This window comes from Phocoena sinus, chromosome 6 (assembly GCF_008692025.1).
Source record: "Phocoena sinus isolate mPhoSin1 chromosome 6, mPhoSin1.pri, whole genome shotgun sequence".
NCBI classification, from domain to species: domain Eukaryota; kingdom Metazoa; phylum Chordata; class Mammalia; order Artiodactyla; family Phocoenidae; genus Phocoena; species Phocoena sinus.
In genome coordinates this window covers 70,576,217-70,602,423 of record NC_045768.1, presented here as the reverse complement: position 1 = coordinate 70,602,423, position 26,207 = coordinate 70,576,217, and the positions used below count along the sequence as shown (strand labels likewise).

Genomic DNA, 26,207 nt, shown 5'->3' with positions numbered 1-26,207 from the left:
TGAAAATATAGAAATAAAATACATAAATAAATAAACAGAATAAATAAATAACAGGGTAGTCATTGCTTAGGGACTGATGCCCTGAAGCTGAATAATTTTAACATATACTTGCTTATTACTACTGACAAAGTATTTGCTGAATTCATACAATAAATTCTGTGATTAAAATTGAAATAAGAGCCTTCTGAAATGACTAAAGACATGTGTGCAAGGGTGATAGGGCATCTTAGTCAATGAGAACCATTTCAAGGTGACCCCAGGTCTCCATCCATAATTCTTATCCTTTCTTGCAAGTTGGTCGATGAAGACAAGGATCTCATGATTTCCACTCTGACAATTTCCCAGGCACAGTCACTGTATTTCTTCTCTTTCAGGTAGAGGTGGATTCCCTGGAAGTACCTCTTCACGGCCAGTGTAGGGCCTGTCACTCCCAGGGCAGTTTCTTCATCTCCCATCGCCTGCACCAAGCAGGCGTCCAGGTCCTCCAGCTGCTGATGGAGTCCAGTGCGGAGTTTGTCCAGGAGGGAGGTGTCCCAGGCGGCAGGGGAGCGCTCTGTGTGGAAGAGGCGGAAGGTCTGCTGGAGCATCTCGTGGAGGACAGAGGTGGCCTGGGCCTTCGGGAGCTGGCTGTCATCCATCATGTCCTGGGGGAAACCGAAGTCTTTTCTGTCCTTCAGACAGAAACGAGGGAGATTCTCCGCATCTGGCCCAGAAGCATGAAGTTCTTCTTGCTAATCCACACGTGGTTCTGGGACAGGTCGCAGCCCAGAGATCCACCAGGGCCATAGCTGAACATCACCAGGGCGGTCAGTAGAGAGAGCACAAAGGCCATGGGGCAAATGAGGCTGCTGCTGGCCTGGCTGAGACGGGCGTCTGGGGGAGCCTTGAGGGTAGGTTCTCTGATGACATTCTTTCTAAGCAAGGCCATTAAATAGGGAACACAGTAATTTTCATTTTCTAAACATTTCTATACACTTTTACTTCCTTTTTTTGATTTTCACATATCTTCTCAGTATGGTCTATGAAGATGTCATCATTGTAAACTATTAATTTTGTAAGAAGTTTAATTTTCCCAGTAATTTCAGATGTGCCCATCCAAATGGATATTTATGAATCAAATGAGAAAGGTTTTCGTCTTAAAGTCAGAAGAGATGAAGGTTTGTAAATACGCACATTCTATATCTCTTTCATGCATAAATGTTGGTCTTCTCTGTTCCAGGAACAAATTTTTTGCCCTGATCTTAGGTTCCATTTTTACCTCTTACTTTACATAGGAAGGCAGGCTCTCTCAGCCCTATGGTTTCTGTATTTGCTTAGGGATTTACCAGATCACTCTGGCATAAGCTCTTTGAAACAAAAGATGGGTTTTGTTTAGTGTTTGATTTAGAGAAGAGGCTGATTATTATGAGTCCATGAGCTTCTCCCATGTTTCCTTTCCTTCTAGAACATGTTGCTTCATGTCCATGTGGTCATGCTTCAGGGGACCACGAGGTGAGGACTATTATAGATATTGTCCTTTCTTTCCACCATTTTCTTACTGGAGACCTATAGTCTTCAACAGGCTGGGCCAATACCCCCACCGGAATCCTGGTTCTTTTCAGGAGAACATGGGTGTGGAGATCCTAATTCCAAGACAGTTGTATTTCCCCAGCAGCACCTCAGTCACAAGGGAGAGATCACATCTAGTCACACCCTGTCCTCTAGAGTGACAGAGTCCCCTTCCTAACCTGGACTCCCACCCTGAGGGCAGGCTCACATATCCCGAGGACTTTACGATCTCCTATCTGTGGAGGGGCTTGTTTATTTGTTGGGAAAATAATTCATCTTCCAGGACCCTCAGCCTTGCCCCTGGAGTGTTTGTGTGAAGGACCCTAGTCCTCAGTGGTGACCTCCTCCCCTCCTGACCAATGTCTCAGGTATCAGAAGTGTCAGCAGCCCTCAGATGCTGAGAGCAAAAGTGTGTTTTCTCTAAGGTGGTGGAGGAGTTACCCAATTCTAATTATTTTATCCTCAGTAGACACATAATTTTTATTTTGCCAAATACAAATTTTATTATTCAACTCTTTTCCTAAAACTAGTCAACACCTGTTACGCTCAAAGTTTCTGAGCTGGGGCCAGAGAATTCAGCGATGGTGTTGTCTCTCATTAAAGCTTATGTCACAGAAACCAGTGAGGTTCAGTTGTTCATTCAGTCAGTTGATGCCAGTGGGCTTCTCCCTTCCTCTGCCTCTGTCTCCCTCTGAGAATGCAGGGCAGCGAGGCCCAGGATTAGGTCAGAGAGAAATCGCCTTCTTTCCTTTACTTGTGTGTAATGTTTCATTTAAAGTTTTTGTAACTTATATTCACTTAGTGACTTATTGGACCAGATTTGTCTCGCTGCTCCTGCATTAGTTCTAATTCATGATGAGGTAAGAACAATAAAGGGAGGTAACTGGAGTGGCTCCAGACTCTATCATTTACAAACTTAAAATTTTTTGTTTATCACTGCAACTGTCCTAGAAAGTAAAAGTCGACAGCTGTCTTGTGGGCATAAAGAAAACAAATGTGAGTCTGAATGTCATGAATGTGAAAGAAGGGAAGTGATTTCCCCCTGACACAATGCCAGATTCTAAGTTAGCTAACTTCAGTGCAGCACAGTTGGGGACGAGGCTACGTCAGAGGAGAAGGATGAGGCCAAAGTGAAAAACAGAAAGAGAGGAACATGGTTGCTTCTGCCAGAAGCTCAGAAAAGACCAAGTCCTGGGTCAGTTGACGGCCTTCAGCTTCGCAAGACCAGCTTCCTCATGTTTCTTTCATTTAATCCATGAATGATCAGTTTTGAGGAGAGCAGGAAGAAGTCACACCCACCAGCTCACAAGTGACTGGCAACCAGAACCCCAGTTGCTAGAACACTAACCCTGTCTGGGAGGATCAGCAAGATCAGTCTTGCTGAGCATCTGTCTAGGTGATAAATCCATTCAGGCAATGAGAAGGGTACTTTAAGAAAACTAGAATTAAAGGAAGGGAATTAGACGATTCCAAAAGATCCTGATCTTATCTGGTTAATAATAATCGTGATATTAAAAAGTAAGAACTGAATTTTATTGCTTGCTACTAATGGACTAGCCACTGTGTAAATTCTTTAAAATTTAGGGACTTCCCTGGCAGTCCAGTAGTTAAGACACCGAGTTTCCACTTCTGGGGGCACAGGTTCGATCCCTGGTCGGGGAACTAAGATCTCGCATGCCCTGTGGCGCAGCCAAAGAATAGAAAAAAAAATTAACTCAACACTCTCAATAACCCTATTGGATCAAACTCACTTATACAACTGGAGAGAAATATAAATCTGGACAAATGAACTGTTCCAAATGTACCAAAGATACAAGGGCAAACCTTAGGGTGCTTACAATGATTTGTCTGAAAGCACCCATTAAAGAAAGTGAAGGCTGCACGTGAACATGATATTTAGGAACCAATGAAATAAGCAGACAGAGGACAGTGAGATGACAAAGGACCCTTATTCCACTTAAGATGCCAAAGGGTTACTGTCTATGGTTTTGTAGGGCTACATGGGGTGTGGTCTGAGTCCACTGAACTGACTTTAAGTTCTAATCAAAATAGACAAAATCACTATTAAGTAGTTAGAAGGGAATAGATTTTTCTGCCTATTGAAAAAAAAAACAAAAGGAAGTTTCCTACTGGCCTAGTGGTTACGATCCGGCACTCTCACTGCCGTGGTCCCGATTCAATCCCCGGTGAGGGAACTGAGATCACACAAGCCACGCAACGCCAAGTCTAAGACTTCGTGAGTGATTTCTTCAATGAAATATAGTAAAATAACTTTATTAACCCTAGAAGAGCTGACCCCTGGAATCTATGTATTTTTAACGCTTGAGTTTTATTGTGAGTTTAAGAAAAGAAAAAAAAGCACCTAACAATTTCTAGCCATGTGAGCTCTGACGTTTCTCCTTCAGGATGACAACTAAAAAGTCACTCACCATCTGGTTCTACAAGAATAAAGTCATTAGCCACAGCAGTCCCTTACCCCAACACGCCCTGACAGGAGATCAGGAATGGGGCACTCTCTGCTCTGGGAAAATTGACCTGTCAGTTTTCCCAGAGCAGAGAGTGCCCCATTCCTGATCTCCTGTCAGGGCGTGTTGGGGTAAGGGACTGCTGTGGCTAATGACTTTATTCTTGTAGAACCAGATGGTGAGTGACTTTTTAGTTGTCATCCTGAAGGAGAAACGTCAGAGCTCACATGGCTAGAAATTGTTAGGTGCTTTTTTTTTTTCTTAAACTCACAAGAAAACTCAAGTGTTAAAAATACATAGATTCCAGGGGTCAGCTCTTCTAGGGTTAATAAAGTTATTTTACTATATTTCATTGAAGAAATCACTCACGAAGTCTTAGACTTGGCGTTGCGTGGCTTGTGTGATCTCAGTTCCCTCACCGGGGATTGAATCGGGGCCACGGCAGTGAGAGTGCCGGATCGTAACCACTAGGCCAGTAGGAAACTTCCTTTTGTTTTTTTTTTCAATAGGCAGAAAAATCTATTCCCTTCTAACTACTTAATAGTGATTTTGTCTATTTTGATTAGAACTTAAAGTCAGTTCAGTGGACTCAGACCACACCCCATGTAGCCCTACAAAACCATAGACAGTAACCCTTTGGCATCTTAAGTGGAATAAGGGTCCTTTGTCATCTCACTGTCCTCTGTCTGCTTATTTTGTTGGTTCCTAAATATCGTGTTCACGTGCAGCCTTCACTTTCTTTAATGGGTGCTTTCAGACAAATCATTGTAAGCACCCTAAGGTTTGCCCTTGTATCTTTGGTACATTTGGAACAGTTCATTCGTCCAGATATATATTTCTCTCCAGTTGTATAAGTGAGTTTGATCCAATAGGGTTATTGAGAGTGTTGAGTTAATTTTTTTTTCTATTTTTTGGCTGCGCCACAGGGCATGCGAGATCTTAGTTCCCAGACCAGGGATCGAACCTGTGCCCCCAGAAGTGGAAACTCGGTGTCTTAACTACTGGACTGCCAGGGAAGTCCCTAAATTTTAAAGAATTTACACAGTGGCTAGTCCATTAGTAGCAAGCAATAAAATTCAGTTCTTACTTTTTAATATCACGATTATTATTAACCAGATAAGATCAGGATCTTTTGGAATCGTCTAATTCCCTTCCTTTAATTCTAGTTTTCTTAAAGTACCCTTCTCATTGCCTGAATGGATTTATCACCTAGACAGATGCTCAGCAAGACTGATCTTGCTGATCCTCCCAGACAGGGTTAGTGTTCTAGCAACTGGGGTTCTGGTTGCCAGTCACTTGTGAGCTGGTGGGTGTGACTTCTTCCTTCTCTCCTCAAAACTGATCATTCATGGATTAAACGAAAGAAACATGAGGAAGCTGGTCTTGCGAAGCTGAAGGCCGTCAACTGACCCAGGACTTGGTCTTTTCTGAGCTTCTGGCAGAAGCAACCATGTTCCTCTCTTTCTGTTTTTCACTTTGGCCTCATCCTTCTCCTCTGACGTAGCCTCGTCCACAACTGTGCTGCACTGAAGTTAGCTAACTTAGAATCTGGCATTGTGTCAGGGGGAAATCACTTCCCTTCTTTCATATTCATGACTTTCAGACTCACATTTGTTTTCTTTATGCCCACAAGACAGCTGTCGAATTTTACTTTCTAGGACAGTTGCAGTGATAAACAAAAAATTTTAAGTTTGTAAATGATAGAGACCGGAGCCCCTTTGCCTTTCGTTACCTCCCTTTATTGTTCTTACCTCATCATGAATTAGAACTAATGCAGGAGCAGCGAGACAAATCTGGTCCAATAAGTCACTAAGTGAATATAAGTTACAAAAACTTTAAATGAAACATTACACACAAGTAAAGGAAAGAAGGCATTCTCTCTGACCTAATCCTGGGCCTCGCTGCCCTGCATTCTCAGAGGGAGACAGAGATAGAGGAAGGGAGAAGCCCACTGGCATCAACTGACTGAATGAACAACTGAACCTCACTGGTTTCTGTGACATAAGCTTTAATGAGAGACAACACCATCGCTGAATTCTCTGGCCCCAGCTCAGAAACTTTGAGCGTAACAGGTGTTGACTAGTTTTAGGAAAAGAGTTGAATAATAAAATTTGTATTTGGCAAAATAAAAATTATGTGTCTACTGAGGATAAAATAATTAGAATTGGGTAACTCCTCCACCACCTTAGAGAAAACACACTTTTGCTCTCAGCATCTGAGGGCTGCTGACACTTCTGATACCTGAGACATTGGTCAGGAGGGGAGGAGGTCACCACTGAGGACTAGGGTCCTTCACACAAACACTCCAGGGGCAAGGCTGAGGGTCCTGGAAGATGAATTATTTTCCCAACAAATAAACAAGCCCCTCCACAGATAGGAGATCGTAAAGTCCTCGGGATATGTGAGCCTGCCCTCAGGGTGGGAGTCCAGGTTAGGAAGGGGACTCTGTCACTCTAGAGGACAGGGTGTGACTAGATGTGATCTCTCCCTTGTGACTGAGGTGCTGCTGGGGAAATACAACTGTCTTGGAATTAGGATCTCCACACCCATGTTCTCCTGAAAAGAACCAGGATTCCTGGTGGGGGTATTGGCCCAGCCTGTTGAAGACTATAGGTCTCCAGTAAGAAAATGGTGGAAAGAAAGGACAATATCTATAATAGTCCTCACCTCGTGGTCCCCTGAAGCATGACCACATGGACATGAAGCAACATGTTCTAGAAGGAAAGGAAACATGGGAGAAGCTCATGGACTCATAATAATCAGCCTCTTCTCTAAATCAAACACTAAACAAAACCCATCTTTTGTTTCAAAGAGCTTATGCCAGAGTGATCTGGTAAATCCCTAAGCAAATACAGAAACCATAGGGCTGAGAGAGCCTGCCTTCCTATGTAAAGTAAGAGGTAAAAATGGAACCTAAGATCAGGGCAAAAAATTTGTTCCTGGAACAGAGAAGACCAACATTTATGCATGAAAGAGATATAGAATGTGCGTATTTACAAACCTTCATCTCTTCTGACTTTAAGACGAAAACCTTTCTCATTTGATTCATAAATATCCATTTGGATGGGCACATCTGAAATTACTGGGAAAATTAAACTTCTTACAAAATTAATAGTTTACAATGATGACATCTTCATAGACCATACTGAGAAGATATGTGAAAATCAAAAAAAGGAAGTAAAAGTGTATAGAAATGTTTAGAAAATGAAAATTACTGTGTTCCCTATTTAATGGCCTTGCTTAGAAAGAATGTCATCAGAGAACCTACCCTCAAGGCTCCCCCAGACGCCCGTCTCAGCCAGGCCAGCAGCAGCCTCATTTGCCCCATGGCCTTTGTGCTCTCTCTACTGACCGCCCTGGTGATGTTCAGCTATGGCCCTGGTGGATCTCTGGGCTGCGACCTGTCCCAGAACCACGTGTGGATTAGCAAGAAGAACTTCATGCTTCTGGGCCAGATGCGGAGAATCTCCCCTCGTTTCTGTCTGAAGGACAGAAAAGACTTCGGTTTCCCCCAGGACATGATGGATGACAGCCAGCTCCCGAAGGCCCAGGCCACCTCTGTCCTCCACGAGATGCTCCAGCAGACCTTCCGCCTCTTCCACACAGAGCGCTCCCCTGCCGCCTGGGACACCTCCCTCCTGGACAAACTCCGCACTGGACTCCATCAGCAGCTGGAGGACCTGGACGCCTGCTTGGTGCAGGCGATGGGAGATGAAGAAACTGCCCTGGGAGTGACAGGCCCTACACTGGCCGTGAAGAGGTACTTCCAGGGAATCCACCTCTACCTGAAAGAGAAGAAATACAGTGACTGTGCCTGGGAAATTGTCAGAGTGGAAATCATGAGATCCTTGTCTTCATCGACCAACTTGCAAGAAAGGATAAGAATTATGGATGGAGACCTGGGGTCACCTTGAAATGGTTCTCATTGACTAAGATGCCCTATCACCCTTGCACACATGTCTTTAGTCATTTCAGAAGGCTCTTATTTCAATTTTAATCACAGAATTTATTGTATGAATTCAGCAAATACTTTGTCAGTAGTAATAAGCAAGTATATGTTAAAATTATTCAGCTTCAGGGGCATCAGTCCCTAAGCAATGACTACCCTGTTATTTATTTATTCTGTTTATTTATTTATGTATTTTATTTCTATATTTTCATATAAATATATTTATACTTACATTGTATTAAAATTTAGAAAATATTCACCTTTCCATTTCATTAAATTTGCATGGTTTTTTATTTATTAAATTCTTATGAGAGAAAACTTCTTGAGTGTTTTAAGTTCTGAAACCTACATTCTTATTTTTTTTCTATGTAAATTTATTTCAGACTAGTATTTGTCCATTTTGTCCTTTGGAACAGTCCTACCACTTTCATTTCAGGAAATGCTTGTCAAAAGGTGGAATTCCACGGAATTGAGGGAAGTCCTGGAAATTATGGAGAATGGTTAGTCCTGATGTCAGAGGTGTAACTGATTTATACCACCAGGAAAGAGTGGTCGGTGCAAATACCTGTGGGAAGGAGTCATGTGCTCGAGGGAAGCTGGTGACATATGCTGTTGACTGGCCAATCCTGGCACCTTCCTCCCACCTTCTCCCTGGTCCTGCTTTACTGAACCATTCACCCCTTATACATACCTTCAGACCCTACAACTCACTGACCAGCCACACAGCTGCTCTGGTTCTGTGCAGGTTTCCAGCTTCAAGGTTTCTGTTAGAGTGAAAGTCATAGGAAGAGAGCACAAGGGAAAGGAGAGTTCTAGGACTTTCAAAACCTCTGAGAAGGAACCAGGGTTCATGACACTGGATCCCAGCTCTGCTATTAATAGCATTGTGACCTTGACAAATAACACAAACACTAAGCTCACTAGTTTCCTCATCTTTAATATGGGGACAATAGTAGTAATTTTTCATAGGATTATTCTCAGGATTCAATGAGTAAATATACACAAGAGGCTCAAAAGTGTGTCTGTCTAAAATAATCAGGACTGTTAGAGTCACAGAGTGGCTACATTCGGGGAGGAGAAGAAGAGCTGCTCTGAGGTAGCAACTGGAAGACAAAATAAGAAACATGCTAGGTCCTGGGCAAAATCTATTACGTTTAACTTGGGTGCTAGTTTCACAGTGTATTCAGTGTGTGAAATTTCCCTGTGCTGTATGTTGAAGATACTTGCAATTTCTGTGTATTATACTTCTTTTTTAAAAAATAAATTCATTTGTTTATTTACATTTTATTTTTGGCTGCTTTGGGTCTTCGTTGCGGCGACTGGGGGCTACTCTTCCTTGCCGTGCGCAGGCTTCTCATTGCGGTGGCTTCTCTCGTCACGAAGCATGGACTCTAGGCACGCAGGCTTCAGTAGTTGTGGCACACAGGCTTAGTTGCTCCGCGGCATGTGGGATCTTCCCGGACCACGGCTTGAACTCGTGTCCCCTGCATTGGCAGGCTGATTCTTAACCACTCTACCAGCAGGGAAGTCCTTGTGTATTATACTTCTGAAAGATTTTCTGGGAATTAGTAAAAATTCTTTGACAAATAAGAATCAGTAGAAAATACTTGGATCTCCTTTAAAAATGAATAATATGGAAATAACAGAGACCTCAAATAATGTAAAAAGTCACAAACATTTTTCATTAATAATATTTGTTGCTTCTTTAGTATGAGAAAGGCACAAAATAGCTTCTGAACTCTTTCACTTTTGGGGCTTTCAGCAGCAACACAGAATCAGGAAGAAAAAAGCAGGAGCTATGAAAGGTAAGGTTCTGCTCTCTAATCCTGGGCTCTCCCGGGTTTGATCTTAGTTCTCTTCTCCATACAGTCCCAGGTCTATAATTGCTGGCAATGTCACCTCCTAGAGCCTGTACTCTCAGAAAATAATGGCCCCCCAGAGGAGAGACTCAGAGCTAGAAAGCAAAGAAGTCAGGACCTGGGACACTTCTAACCCATGCTCTGCTCGTCCATGTGAAAGCTGGGCCATGGCACTTACCCATCAAGTGACAGTGTGAGACGTGGTGGAACAATGACTGTTTTGGTAGCAAAAGTTTGGGTAATGACTCAGACAACCTAACCTCCCTAAGTTTCATAGTCTGTGTCTGGGAGAGTCCCAGGATTGTTGTGATGATTGCCTGGGGCAATGCGTGTGAAAAAGCTTTGAAATGACACCGCTCTACACACATGGACCCTACTATTAATGTCAATGAACCTCTGACCTCGAATTCTAGTTCCTGGGCATTAATCTTGAAAGAATCTCTTCCCAGTAGAACAGTCTACTCAGCATGTTCCACTCTCTCTTTGCTTCCACTCTCGCTAGACACACCCAGGCTCCTATTTTTGGTTTGCAGAGCTCACCTGAAAGGCACTCATGTGACACCAGCCCCACCCTCTCTTCAGAAAGGTGATTCATATCTTCTGTCATCTCAGGCATCCCTCTTGCTAGCTGGCCCTGTGGAATTCCAGGGTCCTAGTCCAGCAAGAGGTTGACACTAGGGAGTCCCATTGGGAACAGAATATGGAAGGAAGCCTTGGGGTAAGGCATCTTCTGAAAACAAAATGGTCTCTCTCAAAAACAGCAGAGTTCATTCTTCACAAGTAAATTGTTTCTTCTAAAAAAGAGTGTTTTCTTTAGTCTCTGCTGCATTTGGGGGAAGGAAGCAGTAGTCCAGGAACTGGGTTTAGAGGAAAGAAGGGGTTCTCCAGTTCTGATTGAGAGCTGACTTTGAGTGTTTGAGGCAGAGGAAGGTTAGGGAGGGAGTCTGACAGTGGCCTTGCACACCCTCTACCATCTCAGCCGCCTTCATTTGTGTCATGATGAATACAGCCCTTCACAAAGCAAATACAAAAGCATAGGAACTTGACAAATGCTGAGGGGCTTTAAAAATTGAGAAAATCCATTAAAGAACGAGTCTCAGGAACTGGACTTCCCAGTCCTTCCCCTTCTCCATCATGATACTGATCTGTAAACAGCCTTGGGTTGGAATGTTTGGAGTTACACAGGCACATAGATTCCCAAATGTCCCAATTAGCCTCTAGGAACAGAGACAAGAAACTTCACATATTCCCCAAAACAGCACTGGAATTTGGCATTCCTGAGGTCTCAAGTTCAGAAGGAAATGGAACAAAACAGAGGACCCCAAATATTTTGATGGAGAGTAACTTGCATCTAACTCCAAGGCCTTCTTGCGTCCTGATGAAGGCTGGGCAAAGCAGCTCAGCTCCCCAGTTCTCAATTTAGCCTTAATGAAAGTGTACAGCTGAGGACTTTCGCCTTTCCTTTCTCATGGGACAGGCTCTGGAGCAGCAGGGATGCAGAACTCCTGGCCATGTTTGTGGTTGAGCAAGCAGGGACAAGAGGAGCCCAAAGGGGAGGCAGAGCGGTATAGGGTCTTAGCAAAGCTGGGAGTGGAACAGCATAGTCTTATCAGGCTTAGGAAAGAGATCTCCATCTACATCAGGTACCGTAGCACTCAGCTCACTCTCCAGCTACACTTCTTATTCCCACCCAGTAACCTGCACACTGTTAGGGACATCATTGGTCCTCAGAGTTGTTAATAAAAGTGATAAGTGTAATAAGCTTAACATAGTTGTGTCAGTAAAACTGTTTGAAAATGACAGTCTTGCTGCATCTTCTCTTGTGGGTTACTCTTGTCTTCTCAGGCGACCAGTAAATTTGTTAGCTCGGCATCTCCTTAGTCTTCCTTCGGCTTCATGCATGATTTCGGGCAATTGTTTTCTTTTTCCTATAGTACAGTTTTCTCAGCTTTAGAATAGGGATAATGAGACTACTATAGTCCATTCAACATACCATCGCATGTTATATGCTCTATATCATGAGAACATAACAAGTCATAAAGTTATCTTAAGTGAGCAGATTATTTTAAGCACCAGGGACATATTAAACATAGCAATGATAGTTGTTATTGTGACAGGTATGCACAAGGGAGTAAAAGCCATTATTTCATGTCCACTCAAAAGATACATATTGTTTTAAGATATTTTTGATGTGGACCAGTTTTAAAGTCTTTATTGAATTTGTTACAATATTGCTTCTGTTTTTTTTTATGTTTTGGTTTTTTGGCCCTGAGGCATGTGGGATCTTAGCTCCCCAACGAGGCATCGAATTCACACCCCCTGCATTGGAAGGAGAAGTCTTAACCACTGGACCGCCAGGGAAGTCCCCAAAAGATATTGATATAATGCCATATTTGTGCCTTACTGACCTCACAATTTTGTTATGCAAAAATTCTACCTCTGTGAATTCAAATAGGATCATCTTTGTAAGTATTGTGCAAAGCATACAAACACATTTTTAAATTCTACTAGCAAATGCAATATTCCACAGATGTACCAAACACTAGATTACAAATACCTATGGATCTCTAGTGGGCATCAAAACATAATGCAGTCAGTGCATTGGCACAGAAGATATTTACCAATATTAAGTAGAAAGTAATATATTAAGTTTAAATTTACACCATGCTGAAATTAAAAGCATTTTGATGCAGATTACAAATTTTTATGCAACTTATCCATATAAAATGACATTTTGAAGTAGTGAATAAAACTCTCCAATGAAAACCACTGATTATATATACAAAGCTGAATGCTTAATCTATGAAGCCTTAAGGGTCTTCTAAGACCCTTGCTTAAAACAAATGAGAGGAAAAAAATATCTTGAAAATTGAGATTAATTTCTTAAGATACTTACTAGGTCATAAGATATTGCCAATAAGCTACATCTTACTGAGGTTAGAGATCAACGTGAAGCAGCCTTGGCTGACATGTCCGAAGCATCAGATACTTGTTATTATACCCGCCATTTGAAAGTCTGACGCTCATCTGGTCTCCGTGTCACCACCATCCTCTGCTTTTCTGCCCCTCCTTCTCTCCTTCCTTTGTTGACTCCACACTCTCATCTTAGGGAATTGGTGTTCCTCAAAGATCTATGCTAGTCCCGCACTTCATCCTCTCTGCACATATAGTCTCAACCTCCCAAATACTTCCAAACGTCCTCTCTATGACTGTTGACTTCCATATGCATGTCTCTACCCAGGGTCACATCTCCAAACAAATGTCATTAGCTCCAAACCCTCATATTTACCTGCTACCCTAGATGATCTCCATACATGGCCAAACTTGACCATCATGCAATTACCTGGCAAACGCCTGCAGGCCCCTGGGATGCCAGCTTACCAACTGCTCTTGCAGAAGCTTTCCCTGATCCATGCAAGCCCACATACTCCCAAGAACCTGTACTTTCCCTGTCACAGCATTAGCATTCCTTTCGTTGAACACCTAGTTACCCATATCCCCACCAGACTGCAAGCTCTGTGACAGCGGGCAATGTGTCTACTATTTTCATTGCACCTGGCACCCACCACAGTGCCAACAATAAAAGGGATAGTCACACTTCTTTGTTGAAGTTTAAATTCCATGACTCTATAATATATTTCACAGTTGATTGAAACAGAATCAGCAACCATTAGACATGCTTTCTCCAAGAAAGAACAAGTAAAAGAGAATAGCTCCAGCTGCTATAACCTGTTATAATGCCTTGTGCATCTCCTTCATAACCTAGAAAGGGTTTCAAGCTAATTTTTTACTCTTTAAGGCCTGTCTTCTCTGACAGAGTGCTCCATTAAGAAAGTAATATCTTTGTCTTATCTACCAATATATTAAAAAACACAAGTAAAATCCTGAAAGCAGAGATACTTCAAAATATTTTAAGAACCAATGAAATGAATAAAACGATTTACGTTCCTTTTGGATTTTAGGCAGATTAAAGGTTTAAGGACACTCTGATTTTCTTGAAGAGTATGAATTAAACCTAACACTTAAAATATACCTTTTGCACCCCCAAAGCAAAGGAAAACAAGACACAAAGCTGACCATATCATAATATGAAGAATAAATGTGGAAAATATAAAAATCATCATAGAGAAATACATTCTAATTATTACAAATTAAAAATAAATTTTCTCCCCATTCAAAAGTATTGTTTCCACTTACGGTTGAAAAACAATGTGCTGAGATGACTCGATGCATTTACAAGTGAATCAGAAGAAAAGTCATTGAACTGAGTGAATATTGACGCGCTAGAGGCCACCTCTAAGCAGAGAAGACTCCATTGTAGAAGATTGGGTCCAGGTCTCCTTTTCCCACTCCTGGGTTCTCTGAGGTTGAACATACAGGGAAAGCACACTCTGATTTTCACGCCTTAACTTCCACTCTCATATTGTCCTGGGCACAGCGGCTGTGGACTTTCTTTTCAGATCGAGCCTGGTCCTTTGGAAGTTCTTCAAAGTCAGGCTGGAGTCCTCATTGCCCAGCAGGGTCTTTTCCTCTCCATCTCCTGCACCAAACCAGCCTCCAGATCTGCCCACTGTTGATCAAGCCCACTGAGGAATTTCAGCTGTTTGTGCTGAAGACGATGGAGAAGTGCTGTATCGTCTCATGGAGAATGAGGCGGCCTGAGCGTTTTGGAACTGGCTGTCAGCCAGCTGGTGCTGATGGAACCTGAAAACCTTCTTGTCCTTCAGGCAGGAAAACAAAGAAGATTCTCCCTGTGAGGGGCAGGACTGTGAGGGTCTCCTGCTTTGGCAGGCTGTGGTTCTGGGCCAGGTGACAGCTAAGGGTGCACACAGAGCTGGAGAACATCATCCTGGGTGTCCTCAGTGAGGAGGGTGGCAGGCCCCGGTGAGCCTGGTGATGCAGGTGTCTGGCTGTGGGAGCCTGTATCCAGCTGCTCTGAGTACCTGCCTGCAAATGAGATTCTTAAATAAGCCATTTATGGGCAACATGGAATGTCACAACTTCAAATCTTTTATTACACTGGACATTAAACACACTCCTGGAACATGAAAGAGTATCAGTCCAATAGGATGTATTCATCTAAATGAGACCCAAGGTTGAAATAAAAACCTGAGTCTCAATATATCTCTTTTTCAGTTCTAATACGAATACTTAGAGGTTTGACCCTGTACTCTATTTTGCCACTTCTTAAATTGCACCAAAATACAACTAGCCTCACCTCTCTGCATTCTCCTCTAAAGGGACTCATACATTAGATTTAAATTCTTCCACATTTCTTTACAGGACCATAGCTCACAGTTTCTGACAGTTTACAGATAATGGTGACATAAAAATGAACAGCAAGGGTGAATCCATGCAGTTCTCTTCATTCTGTCACCAGAAATGTTTTGACCGCATATATATGTGACAATGCGCTTGGCAATGTGGATTCCAGGAAAGTGAGGCAGGGGTGGTGACCGCCCTCCAGGGAGCAGGGAGGACAGACTTTAGAGGCAGGATTAGGATGAGGGAAGCACCACGTGCTCAGTGCAGCTGAGGGCCAGTGCTCAGAGCTGATGAAGAGGAGGGCCTGGGAGCAGCAGAAGGCTCCACTCTGACAAAAATCTGGGGCTCCTCAATTTAAATGACATCAGACTTTCATTTCCTCTTCTAAAAAATGGAGACACCTTTAGTTGTGGTCACACAAGACATTGCCTAGATCAAATAAAATAAAGTTTGCAAAGTACAGGCTGAGAATTTGAACAGAGTGAATGATAGCAGCCCTTTGTATTAATATAACAAATGGTAACCTGTATAGTCCACCCTCAGCCCAGCAAAGAGAAGCTCTGACTACAGGTTCCTTAACACTCAGGGGTCTGCATGTTGAGGCCCCCAAATGCAAACTCTAGGAGAGGGATTGCCTGTAGGCCTGCGAAGGAGTAGAGACCTAGTCTCCACCCTTAGAGCAGTGCCCCGTACATTAAGGAGAGAAATCCTACGGCAGCTGAAGCTCTTTGCAGCATCTAAGAAAGTGTTTTGACCTCCTCCACACAAGAAAAAAAAAAAAAAGGCTACTCTGTGACTAGTATGAATGAGATAAATAGTCCTTTTCCTCACCTTATTTTGTTTCACACCACCTGTGGTGTTAATTTTTAAGACACAGATTAAATTATACCTTAAAAACAAACACATAACCTCAGAGAAAAAGATCAGATTTGTGGTTACCATAGCCAAGGGGGTGTGAGTTGAGAAAATCAGATGAAGGCAGTCAAAAGGGTTTTTTCTTCCTTTAAAAAAAGACATTAAAATAATGTTGTAGAGACCAGGAAAATGGTAAGAAATATATATATGGGGGAGAGATGATGAGAATTAAAGCATTCCTAGATTTTCAGCCATGGAACAGCACAATACTCTAATTCAAAAGCTATTTCCCGGGTTAGCATTAGGGCAATGTTAAGCTAGTACTTCTCTAAAGCACGAATGGTAAGAAGGCACCAAATCTAAGTCATCAAGATAAAGGATGTTTACATGCAATATTTATAATGAAAATTAATACCAAAATATGCACGAGGAACAAAATATAAAACTTTTAAGTAAAGAAATGAAGTTGACCTCCATTTGCATGGCCCTGACAGTCTTACAAAGCCTTCATGACGTAAATGAAATCTGCTTGTACACACCAACTCTTCTTTCTAACCTTATAGTCAAGGTGAGGTCCTGGCAAAGACATTTCAGGAACATGAGTTAAAAATCAGTTAAGACTATCACGGGGTCATTAGAAATTGTCAAATATGGTAATTCCCTCAATTAAAAACAAGTGAAAAAGTAATCTTGAAAATATTAATGAGTTGCCTCCCATTAAAGATAGAAAAGTAAAACTATATTAAATACTTGGGGCTTCCCTGGTGGCGCAGTGGTTAAGAATCCGCCTGCCGACTCAGGGGACACGGGTGCGAGCCCTGGTCTAGGAAGATCCCACATGCTGTGGGGCAACTAAGTCCATGTGCTGCTACTACTGAGCCTGTGCTCCTCAACAAGAGAAGCCACCACAATGAGAAGCCTGTGCACCGCAATGAAGACTGAACCCAGCCTAAGATCAATAAACAAATAATTAATTATATTAAATACTTACTTTAGTATAAAGACAATATAGTTTAAAGAAAGTTTAATAAAATGCTATATTTTAATATGAAGATACATTTTAATAATCTATGCTTAATATTGAATATATTTTAACATAAATTTATAAAAATATGAAACATTTAAAATATTTAATTTAAATATGATATGAATTAAGTTAAATATAAAATTAATTTTAAAATGTAAAAAATAAAAGGCTGTGAGTTTTTTAACATTCCTACTTTTCAGATATTCAATACTTTCTCCCTCACTTTAACGCTGTATCCTTGAAAAACACCATGAAGTCCCAGAGAATCTACAGGGGCGCTCAGCTCCCGCGTCCTCGGCCCCGGTGGTGGCCGCGCCCCGACTCACCCCTCAGGGCGTCCCCAACACCGTCCTGTCGTCCCATCGCCGTCGCCGCGTTCCCCTTTCTCTGGGCCTTCGCTGTCTCGCGCCAGAAACGAGCCCGAATCTGAAAAATCGGCTCCCCTTTCTCTGAGGCTAGGAATCGCTCTGATTCCCCACCTCAGACCGCTCGGATAACGGCTTCTTTCCCCCAAAATTGCCTCGCTCAAGTTTCTGTGAGAAAATAAAGCGCAAAACTCAGGGGAAGCCTGAAAATGCAAGGTTCTTGTTCCCAGCCAGACAAAAATGTCTCTGGCGAGGCCGCGACAAGGCTTCCTCTTCAACACTCAGCACCGAGAAAACGAAGGTGTTTCGCGCACTATGCTGATTATTAAAGCAGCCTCAGGGACTACTTTTCGCCCTGTCTCTCGAGCTGCAGGAGACAACTGCAGACGGCAAACTTAATAGTCGGCGTTTCCCAAACAAACCCTGAGCCCTCTACCGGCCGTCTAGGGAAGGACGCTGTCCTCAGTTCCAGGGAAGGAAGCTTCGCACTAATTGTTTGGCGGTGCCCACGCGTCTCCTGGCGGCCGTCTAGTGAATCACTCATTCTTAATGGCCCAGATCTATTTGCTAGTGGCAGGAGTGATGCTCTGCTCTATCCCTGCTTACTCTCTTGGCTGGAACTTGCCTAGAAGCCATAGCCAGGAAAACAAGGACGTCTTCCAACATTTGGAACAGATGCAAAGGATCCCCTCTCAGTGGTGCCTAAAGGACAGAACCGACTTCAAATTTCCTTGGAAAAGAGAGAATATCACCCCAATCCAGGTGACTCAAGGCACCTGTCACCACCATCTGATGCTCCAGCAGATCTTCAACCTCTTCACCACGGAGGACAGCCGTGTTGCCTGGAGCAACACCCTCCTCGATAAACTTCTCTCTAGCCTTCATCTGAGGCTGCACCGACTGGAGCAGATGAAAAAAGACAATCTGGATTGTCGAGATTTGGGACGTGCTGCCCGGGAGTATTTCCATGGAATCCGTGTCTATCTGAAGGCAAAGGAATACAGCTCCTGTGCCTGGGAGGTTGTCAGAGTGGAAATTAAAAGGTGCCTTTCCCTTATGTAAGAATCCTCAAAGAAATGTCAACAAATACAGAATATTTTTTATACTCGTGACACTTCTCATTCAATTACATTAGTGTTCAAGTCCAAAGCAATCTCGACTTGTGTTTCCTCACAGGCTGAAAAATGTCTGAAATGAAAATCATGATTTTAAAAAAGGTTTTGACAGAACACACTCTCTTTTCTTGTATAAATAATTTTATAACGTAATTTAAAAGATCACTTTAAGTTTTGGCACAGGTATTTGCTATTTTCAACACATGAAGTATAGCAAGGTTTTTTGGATAGTGTGGTGTTAAAGATATTTGTCAGTTAAGTTAAGGCTGACTGCTGTAACGGGTAAACAGAATGCTGTCAGGAATTTGATCATAATAGAATCTTACCTTTCCCTGGTATAAGAACACAAGGCAGGCATTCCTGATCAGATGGATGTTCTAAGTTGCTCACCAAAGAGTGATCTGGGGACATGGGTACCCCCTGTTTTGTGGATTTGTCCATCATCAACAGGTGACTGCAAATTTTTCTGCAGTATTTGAGTCTATTCCACTCAGTGGTAAAGGGAAAAAGTCTGGTGCATCACATGGGACATTTTCAAGGGCCAGGACTATACAGGGCAAGAACACTTCTGCTCACATTACATGGCCTGGATTTATCCTCGTGGAAATCTCACTGCAAAGAAGTTGGCAAGTTATTGGATTATTAATAGACGAGGAGACAAGTTCAGTGCATAAGACCACTTTTCATCTTTACACTATTTGTCCTAATGAAGTTCTGGGTGGGGTGGAGGGGAACAACTAATGTTCTTGCTTTCACACACTTCATTAAAAAACAATCTGACCCACAGTGAAAGAGAAATATCATTTATATGTGAAATCTTAAAAAAATGATACAAATGAAGTTATATACAATACAGAAAAGGACCCACAGACTAACAGAAGAAACTTATGGTTACCAGGGAGGAAGGGTGGGGGAGGGATAGTTGGGGAGTTTGGGATTGACATGTACACACTGCTATATTTGGGATGGATGGCCAACAGGGACCTACTGTGTAGCACAGGGAACTCTGCTCAATATTATGTGGCAACCTAGATGGGAGGGGAGTTTGAGAAAGAATGGATGCATGAATGTGTGTGGCTGAATCACTTTGTTGTACACCTGAGGCTAGCACAGAATTGTTAATCAAATATACTCCAGTATGAAATAAAAAGTTAAAAAAATCTCATCCTGTAGTTCTGCCTTAAAAGAAAGAAGACAGTCAAGTTTGGATATTTATTTTCAGACACAGTGGTATTATGATTTCATATATTTTTATTGTTCATTTGCTGAAATAAAGAAAATTATAAAAAACAAAGAAACCCACAATCAGACCCAAATTCTTATTCCACAAGTTCAGCTTGGGGAAGATGACACGGATGTCACTCAGAGTTCACAGCATCATAGACTGTTGGAAAGAAGCATTCAAATTGATGCCCAAAGGCATAGGCTATGAGTAAAATATCCACAAATGTAGACACAAGTTGTTTCCTTATTGCCTGAGGGAGACGAGAAAAGTATGATCAGGCAGCTTCTTGCAAGTACTTGAGGATGACTGAAGACAAAATGGAGAGCAACTCTTCCATTTGCGTCCAGGCCCATGATTCTCATCCTGATCTTCTAAGTATTGAAAATGCAAACTTGAAGAAGAAAATATTTCTGCAAATGATCTTTAAAAAAAATCTCACACAATATTCCATTATCACTTCCCTTGTAGAACCATGAAGAATTTCCAAAGTCTCTGTAGATTATCGTCCTCTCATATCATATCTAACTAATATATGTTGGTATTCTTCCTTCTGCTATTACTATCATCACTGGTCCCTTCGTGAGTATGTATTGAGCTCCTGAAATGACAGGGACTGGACTAGCTGTCTAGGAACCGGGCTTGGGTAAGATGATGCCTCTCACTTTAGGTATTTTACAGACCTCTGCGAGGTATTCTGAGGACACAATAGGTCAGGTCATGTCTTACTATTTAGGCTTCTTCAACAAAAGAGCATAGACTTGGTAGTTTGTAAAGAGCAGAAATGTATTGCTCACAGTTCTAGAGTCTGGAAATCCAAGATCTGGGTGTCCACGTGGTCCAGTTCTGGTGAGAGCCTGCTTCAGGTCTCACACTGCAGAGTTCTCCTTGTTTCATCATACAGAAGGAGAGGGAGGCATTTATCTCTGACCTCTTTGATAAGGGCACTAATTCCATTCGTGAGGCCTCCGACTCCACACCCTAATCAAGTCCCAAATGGCCCGCCACCTGATACCATCACTTTGGGGGATAGGACTTCCAAATACGAATTTTGTGGGGACGGAAACATTCAGACCAGAAAGGGCATTGAAGGCTACATGTCTTGGCAACCAGAAGAGAGAATATATTCATGTAAATAAAGAAGAAGGAGCCATTTATCAGGCCAAAAGAGCAGACCGAGGACTCAGAATCCAAACTCTTGATTTTCAACCTGCAGTAATGCTTTAATTATTATGTGTCAAAATTTGGAAATCAAACTGAAATGAACCCCATCGTCCCTTGAAAGGGAATGAAGACACAGGATGAAAATATCATTCATCAGTCTTTGTGAGGAGTCTCCAGAGAATCTCAGTATATAGGTAGTCATTGCCACATCCGTAAAGATCCACCAAAGAGTAACCTGGTTAATTGTCTGGTTGCTGTGACCTGTGTGAATCAGGGAGAGTTTGAGTTCAGATACATGGCTCTGTATGTGACACCAAGCTGGTTATTTTCTGTCATGACCTAGTAGAGGACAAATTAGCGACGAGGCCATCCTCCTGAGTTTAATAGAGTGCTGGGCAAAGGCTGAAAATTGTGCTGCTCTTACAACTTGAATCCCCAGAGCCATATGCACCTTGAAGGAAAGAGAATCCTAGTGGTTTTAGCAACAAACTCAGTAGGCATGACTGATACCAGTAGGAGTAGAGTGGGAATACTAGCCACTGTCTATTATAATCCCAGCAAATACGACCGTGATAAAGGAAAATAGCTTGGTCATTCGTAACCGCCTTCCAGTGGGAGGAGAACATCTGAGAAACTGCTTTAGTTAAAAGTACCTGTTGCGTGCTTACACTGGGCCTGGTGCTGAGGATAGCACAGAGAATACGACAGAGTCCAGTTGCTACAGAGCTTTTTTGCCAAAGATAGTCACATACCTATTATTTATTGAAAGATCGGAATTACAGAGGGCTGAGGCCACAGATCATCCACTGCAAAATAAAAGAATTCATGATCAGAGTTGAAAGTTAATTCTTTCCATGATACCAATCAATATTTATCCAGTTCTCAATTAATTACAAAGATGGTTTTCTTTTGTTTGAAAAGAATAGGCTTGGATTGGAACCTCTGACAGTCCTTTGGGGAATCTGAAATTCAATGCAAAAATACAGAGAAAGATTCAAATCGATGATGATTCCTAAATCATCTGGGAGTAGATTGCTCGCACGGGTGCAAACATTAGTTCTTAGGGGTGTGAACAAATCTTAGCTACTACAATGGTGGGTGGCACTCCAAAGCTCAACCCTATCCAGCAAAATCTCATTCCTTTGTATTCATTTTTCTCTTTGGGTTTTCTTGTGTATGAGATGAGAGGCATTGACATTGAGTGCATGGAAGATACACAATATGCAGGATCAGTGCTACAAGCTATGGTGGCTTGATGTTTCATCAGAGGACTTTCCCTCCATCATATGCTTGAACTCAAAGTCATAATGTGAGAGGTGGTCATTGCTTACTTATGAGCTGTTCTTGTCTGTCTTGTGGATTTTGCTTATGTTTGAGCCTCAGTGTGATGTGGGCATCGGGAATTAAGCACAAATAGGTTGTATTTTATTATTTAATTCTAAAAAAGTTATCTAGGAGATCAATAATTACATCTAGTCCTAAAGAGAAAAAGTTGTTGACAATATCTAGAGGAATATCTAGCAGCTAGTGAAGTTAGAAATCATTTTATGATATGAATCAAAACTAATAATTACTTAAAAATAAATGTTAAGCAAATCATTTAAATTTTCAATGGTTTTAGCAGTTTTGGTAGATTTTTAAAATACACCTGTACATTGGTATTTTTATGAAGTATCTGTATAAATTTTTATTGAATATGTAATTTGATACATTCCTATTTATTAAGTAAATGTATTACATTAAAAGTCATTCTGCACACTTAACCAAAATGTTAAGTTAATTGCAGTAGCTTTTACAGCTAATTTTTAGCCTAATTTTTTTTGTCATACTCACCCGTGCATCGAATAAAAAGAAAAACCTTTTCACTTTCTTTTTCTATTTATAAAGTAGAGATATGCATGGAGTACATATCGATGCCCACAGTATATCTGTGTATCAAAATTTCATAGGGGGGCCATATGGAAAAGAAATATCTAGAAAGGTTCTGTGGGCAGGAGAAGGGGAGGCAAGAATGAAAAACAGTGGTTGAGAAACACTGCCCTAACCTATCTGGAGAGTGCAAAATGAAAAGCAAAAACAGAAGTAGAAAGTAAGAGGGAACATTCAGAAAATGGAAACCAATTCATTCCCATTTAAGACCCAGGCCTGAAGGAAGGTCTTCAGAGAACCTAGAGAGCAGGGTTCACAGAGTCCCCCCACCTCAGCCAGGCCAGCAGCATCTGCAGGGTCCCCAATGGCCCCAAACTTGTCTTTACTCCTGGCCCTGGTGCTACTCAGCTGCAACTCCAACTGCTCTCTGGGCTGCGACCTGCCTCAGACCCACAGCCTGGCTAACAGGAGGGCCCTGATGCTCCTGCAACAAATGAGGAGAATCTCCCCCTTCTCCTGCCTGAAGGACAGAAATGACTTTGGATTCCCCCAGGACGCGTTTGAAGGAAACCAGTTCCAGAAGGCTCAAGCCATCGCTGTCGTCCATGAGATGATCCAGCAGACCTTCCAACTCTTCAGCACAGAGGGCTCGGCTGCTGCTTGGGATGAGACCCTCCTGGACAAGTTCTGCACTGCACTTTATCAGCAGCTCACTGACCTGCAAGCCTGTCTGATGCAGGAGGCGGGGCTGGAAGGGACTCCCCTGCTGAAGGAGGACTCCATCCTGGCTGTGAGGAAATACTTCCACAGAATCACTGTCTATCTGCAAGAGAAGAAGTACAGCCCTTGTGCCTGGGAGATTGTCAGAGCAGAAGTCATGAGATCCTTCTCTTCATCAACAAACTTGCAAGAAAGACTCAGGAGGAAGGAATGACACACACCTGGTTCAACACGGAAATGATTCTCACTGCCTAACGAGACCACACTTCCACCTGTGCTGCCATGTCAAAGACTCTCATTTCTGCTCTCCTCATGCCCTGAATTGAATCAATCTGTCAAATGTTTTCAGGAATATTAAGCAACATCATGTTCAACTCTGCAGGCAGTAGTTCCTTACAGATGATTTATTTATCTATTTAAAAATTTATTTATTTAACTATTTATAAAGTTTTAACTTATTTTTTGTTTGTATAATATTATGTGCACCTTTAAATTGTGGTTAAGAGAAAAAACCCTTTCTTTGTATTTAGTCTATTTACTTTTTGCATTAAATAAATTTTCACCATAGAAAAATTTTTATATTTGTTTATTCTTAAAAAAGAAACACCGAGCCTGAATGTGCAATCTGATTGAAGAATGGTGCAATTCATTTACATCATTATGTAAATGATATGATACACTAGTTAGAGTCATTATGATACTCTAGTTAGAAGTAAATATAAACATCGTCTAAGCCAGGTTTTATGTTGCCCTTAGGATATAGTGGTGACCATAATGAATGTCCTTTGATTTTCTCCTCTGATTTTGTTAACCAGATTATAATAGCCTTGTAAAGTGAATTGATTAACTTTCCATCTTTTCCATGTCCTATTAAAATAGGAACTAAACATGTTTTACTGAATAGTTTTATGACATAATTTCCCATTTTGCTCTCTCTTCAAGACACTTCAGTGAGGACCTATATTGCTCTTTAAAGACTTTTGATAATGAATTTCTATTTCTTTTGGACAGCACACCATGCTGAAAAGAGTCTAAGAAGATCCTCATGCACTGGAGCTAAACTTGTCTAAAACAGTATATAAGCTTTATCAAAACAAATTGTATTCTATTTCTTTTTTGAATTTTATTTTATTTATTTTTTATACAGCAGGTTCTTATTAGTTATCTATTTTATACGTAATAGTGTATATATGTCAATCCCAATCTGTATTCTATTTTGATTTTTATTTTTCTCCCTTTGTTTACATTGCCTAACAATGTACTCAGGAATATATCAGGTGCTTGAATTCTTGTCAGGAGAACTTATGAAATGAACCCTTAGCAAACAGTGCTGAGACAACCCCTTGCAATTTGATAGTCAGAAGCTCATCAAACCACATATTCCTAGCATAGCATTTATTCAATCAACAATACTTATATTCCTACCATGGGCTGGGCATTGAGCTAATGACTGGGCATACGAAATTCAGACTTAAAAGTCTAATCTGCTGGAGGAGACAAGAATTAGCTATCAGTTACACAACAGAATGATAAGTGTTCTAATGGAAGCAGTGTATTTGCAAGGCAAACGCATAGGCCTGGAGCCACATTGTAAAATGGAGAGACATTATCAAAGAGTGGGTACTTTAGGACTGATAGATGGATATAGAAAGACACTTAAAGAACTGGACAATGAGAAAAGGGCCAGAGACACTGTGCAGGCCATTTGGAAGCAAGAGCTAAATCAAAGGGTTGACAAAATTGGACATTTTTTAAAAATAAGAAATAGGGCTTCCCTGGCGGTGCAGTGGTTGGGAGTCTGCCTGCCGATGCAGGGGACATGGGTTCGTGTCCTGGTCCGGGAGGATCCCACGTGCCGCGGAGCGGCTGGGCCCGTGAGCCATGGCTGCTGAGCCTGCGCGTCCAGAGCCTGTGCTCCGCAACGAGAGAGGCCACAGCAGTGAGATGTCCGCGTACCGCAAAAAAAAAAAAAAAAAGAAAGAAAGAAAAAAGAAATAAGGGCTAGGAACAAGACCAGGTTTTCCTCCCTACCAGGGATCTTGAAATGAGAGATGGGAAAGTTACACCAGGACTTGAATGCTCCTGCTGAAACTTGGAGGCCAGGATGCTATTGTTAAGTTTCATACCAGAGGGAGGGAGAACTGGGTCCAGTTTCCTTAGCTGTTAAACTGAGATCATCATAAAAGCACTTCATAAAACTGTGGTGAGGATTAATTGCTTTAATTTATATAAGGTGCTCAGAATGGTACCAGGCAGTTACTAAGTGCTCCTTACTTATTAGCTCTTCTATTTGAACCTGGTTAGAAGATTAGTTCCTGATGTTCTGGGTCTGTGGTCAGGAAGATGAGGCAGTTCCAAGAGAGCTGTTCAGGAGGCATTTTAGTGCCAGGTCAACCACTGGACAAGGGAGAGGAGAAATAGCCATTCACTGGGATGACTGGGCCAAGTGCGTTGCAACAAATATCCCAGAGTTCCAGACAGAAGTATTCATACTTGGCTCACACGCCAGCTGTCTACAAGGACGCCCCTTCCTCCACTGGTTTCTTGCTTATCCCTTGAGGTTAGGAGCTAGAAGTTTCCACCAGAATGACACAGGCATCTTGCAGGCAGTCGGAGGAATCCTCTGCTCTGTGCACTCAACTCAGCCAAGAAGCTAGGCCAGAGGGGAATCCCAACCTCAATCTCCAAATCCAGTTTGGCAACTTGCATTTAGTTTCCTTCACTTGTTGCCTCAAGTTCGTTGCTATTTTTGCATTCCCCGGTTCATTACACAATCTCTGAAGA

The 26,207-nt window shown here is 42.0% G+C and overlaps 3 protein-coding genes and 1 pseudogene across 3 annotated transcripts; 3 read left to right on the top strand and 1 right to left on the bottom strand.

Annotated features, from left to right (window-relative positions):
* Nucleotides 1-245: 245 nt before the first annotated feature.
* LOC116755465 lies at nt 246-3,703 on the bottom strand (annotated as a pseudogene).
* Nucleotides 3,704-5,890: 2,187 nt separating this feature from the next.
* Nucleotides 5,891-7,927, top strand: LOC116755464 (interferon omega-1-like). The gene has a single exon (XM_032634980.1). It carries the CDS (start codon nt 7,244-7,246, stop codon nt 7,925-7,927), a length of 684 nt encoding a protein of 227 aa, XP_032490871.1. The 5' UTR covers nt 5,891-7,243.
* A 9,930-nt stretch (nt 7,928-17,857) lies between these two features.
* On the top strand, nt 17,858-18,395 carry LOC116755468 (interferon omega-1-like). Its single transcript, XM_032634983.1, has one exon. It carries the CDS (start codon nt 17,883-17,885, stop codon nt 18,393-18,395), a length of 513 nt encoding a protein of 170 aa, XP_032490874.1. The 5' UTR covers nt 17,858-17,882.
* Nucleotides 18,396-22,516: 4,121 nt separating this feature from the next.
* Nucleotides 22,517-23,691, top strand: LOC116755466 (interferon alpha-1-like). The gene has a single exon (XM_032634981.1). It carries the CDS (start codon nt 23,068-23,070, stop codon nt 23,635-23,637), a length of 570 nt encoding a protein of 189 aa, XP_032490872.1. The 5' UTR covers nt 22,517-23,067; the 3' UTR covers nt 23,638-23,691.
* Nucleotides 23,692-26,207: the final 2,516 nt, after the last annotated feature.

Excerpts from the sequence above, each read along its gene's own strand:
- LOC116755466 (XM_032634981.1), top strand. The coding sequence starts at position 23,068 with ATGGCCCCAAACTTGTCTTTACTCCTGGCCCTGGTGCTACTCAGCTGC.
- LOC116755468 (XM_032634983.1), top strand. The coding sequence starts at position 17,883 with ATGGCCCAGATCTATTTGCTAGTGGCAGGAGTGATGCTCTGCTCTATC.
- LOC116755464 (XM_032634980.1), top strand. The coding sequence starts at position 7,244 with ATGGCCTTGCTTAGAAAGAATGTCATCAGAGAACCTACCCTCAAGGCT.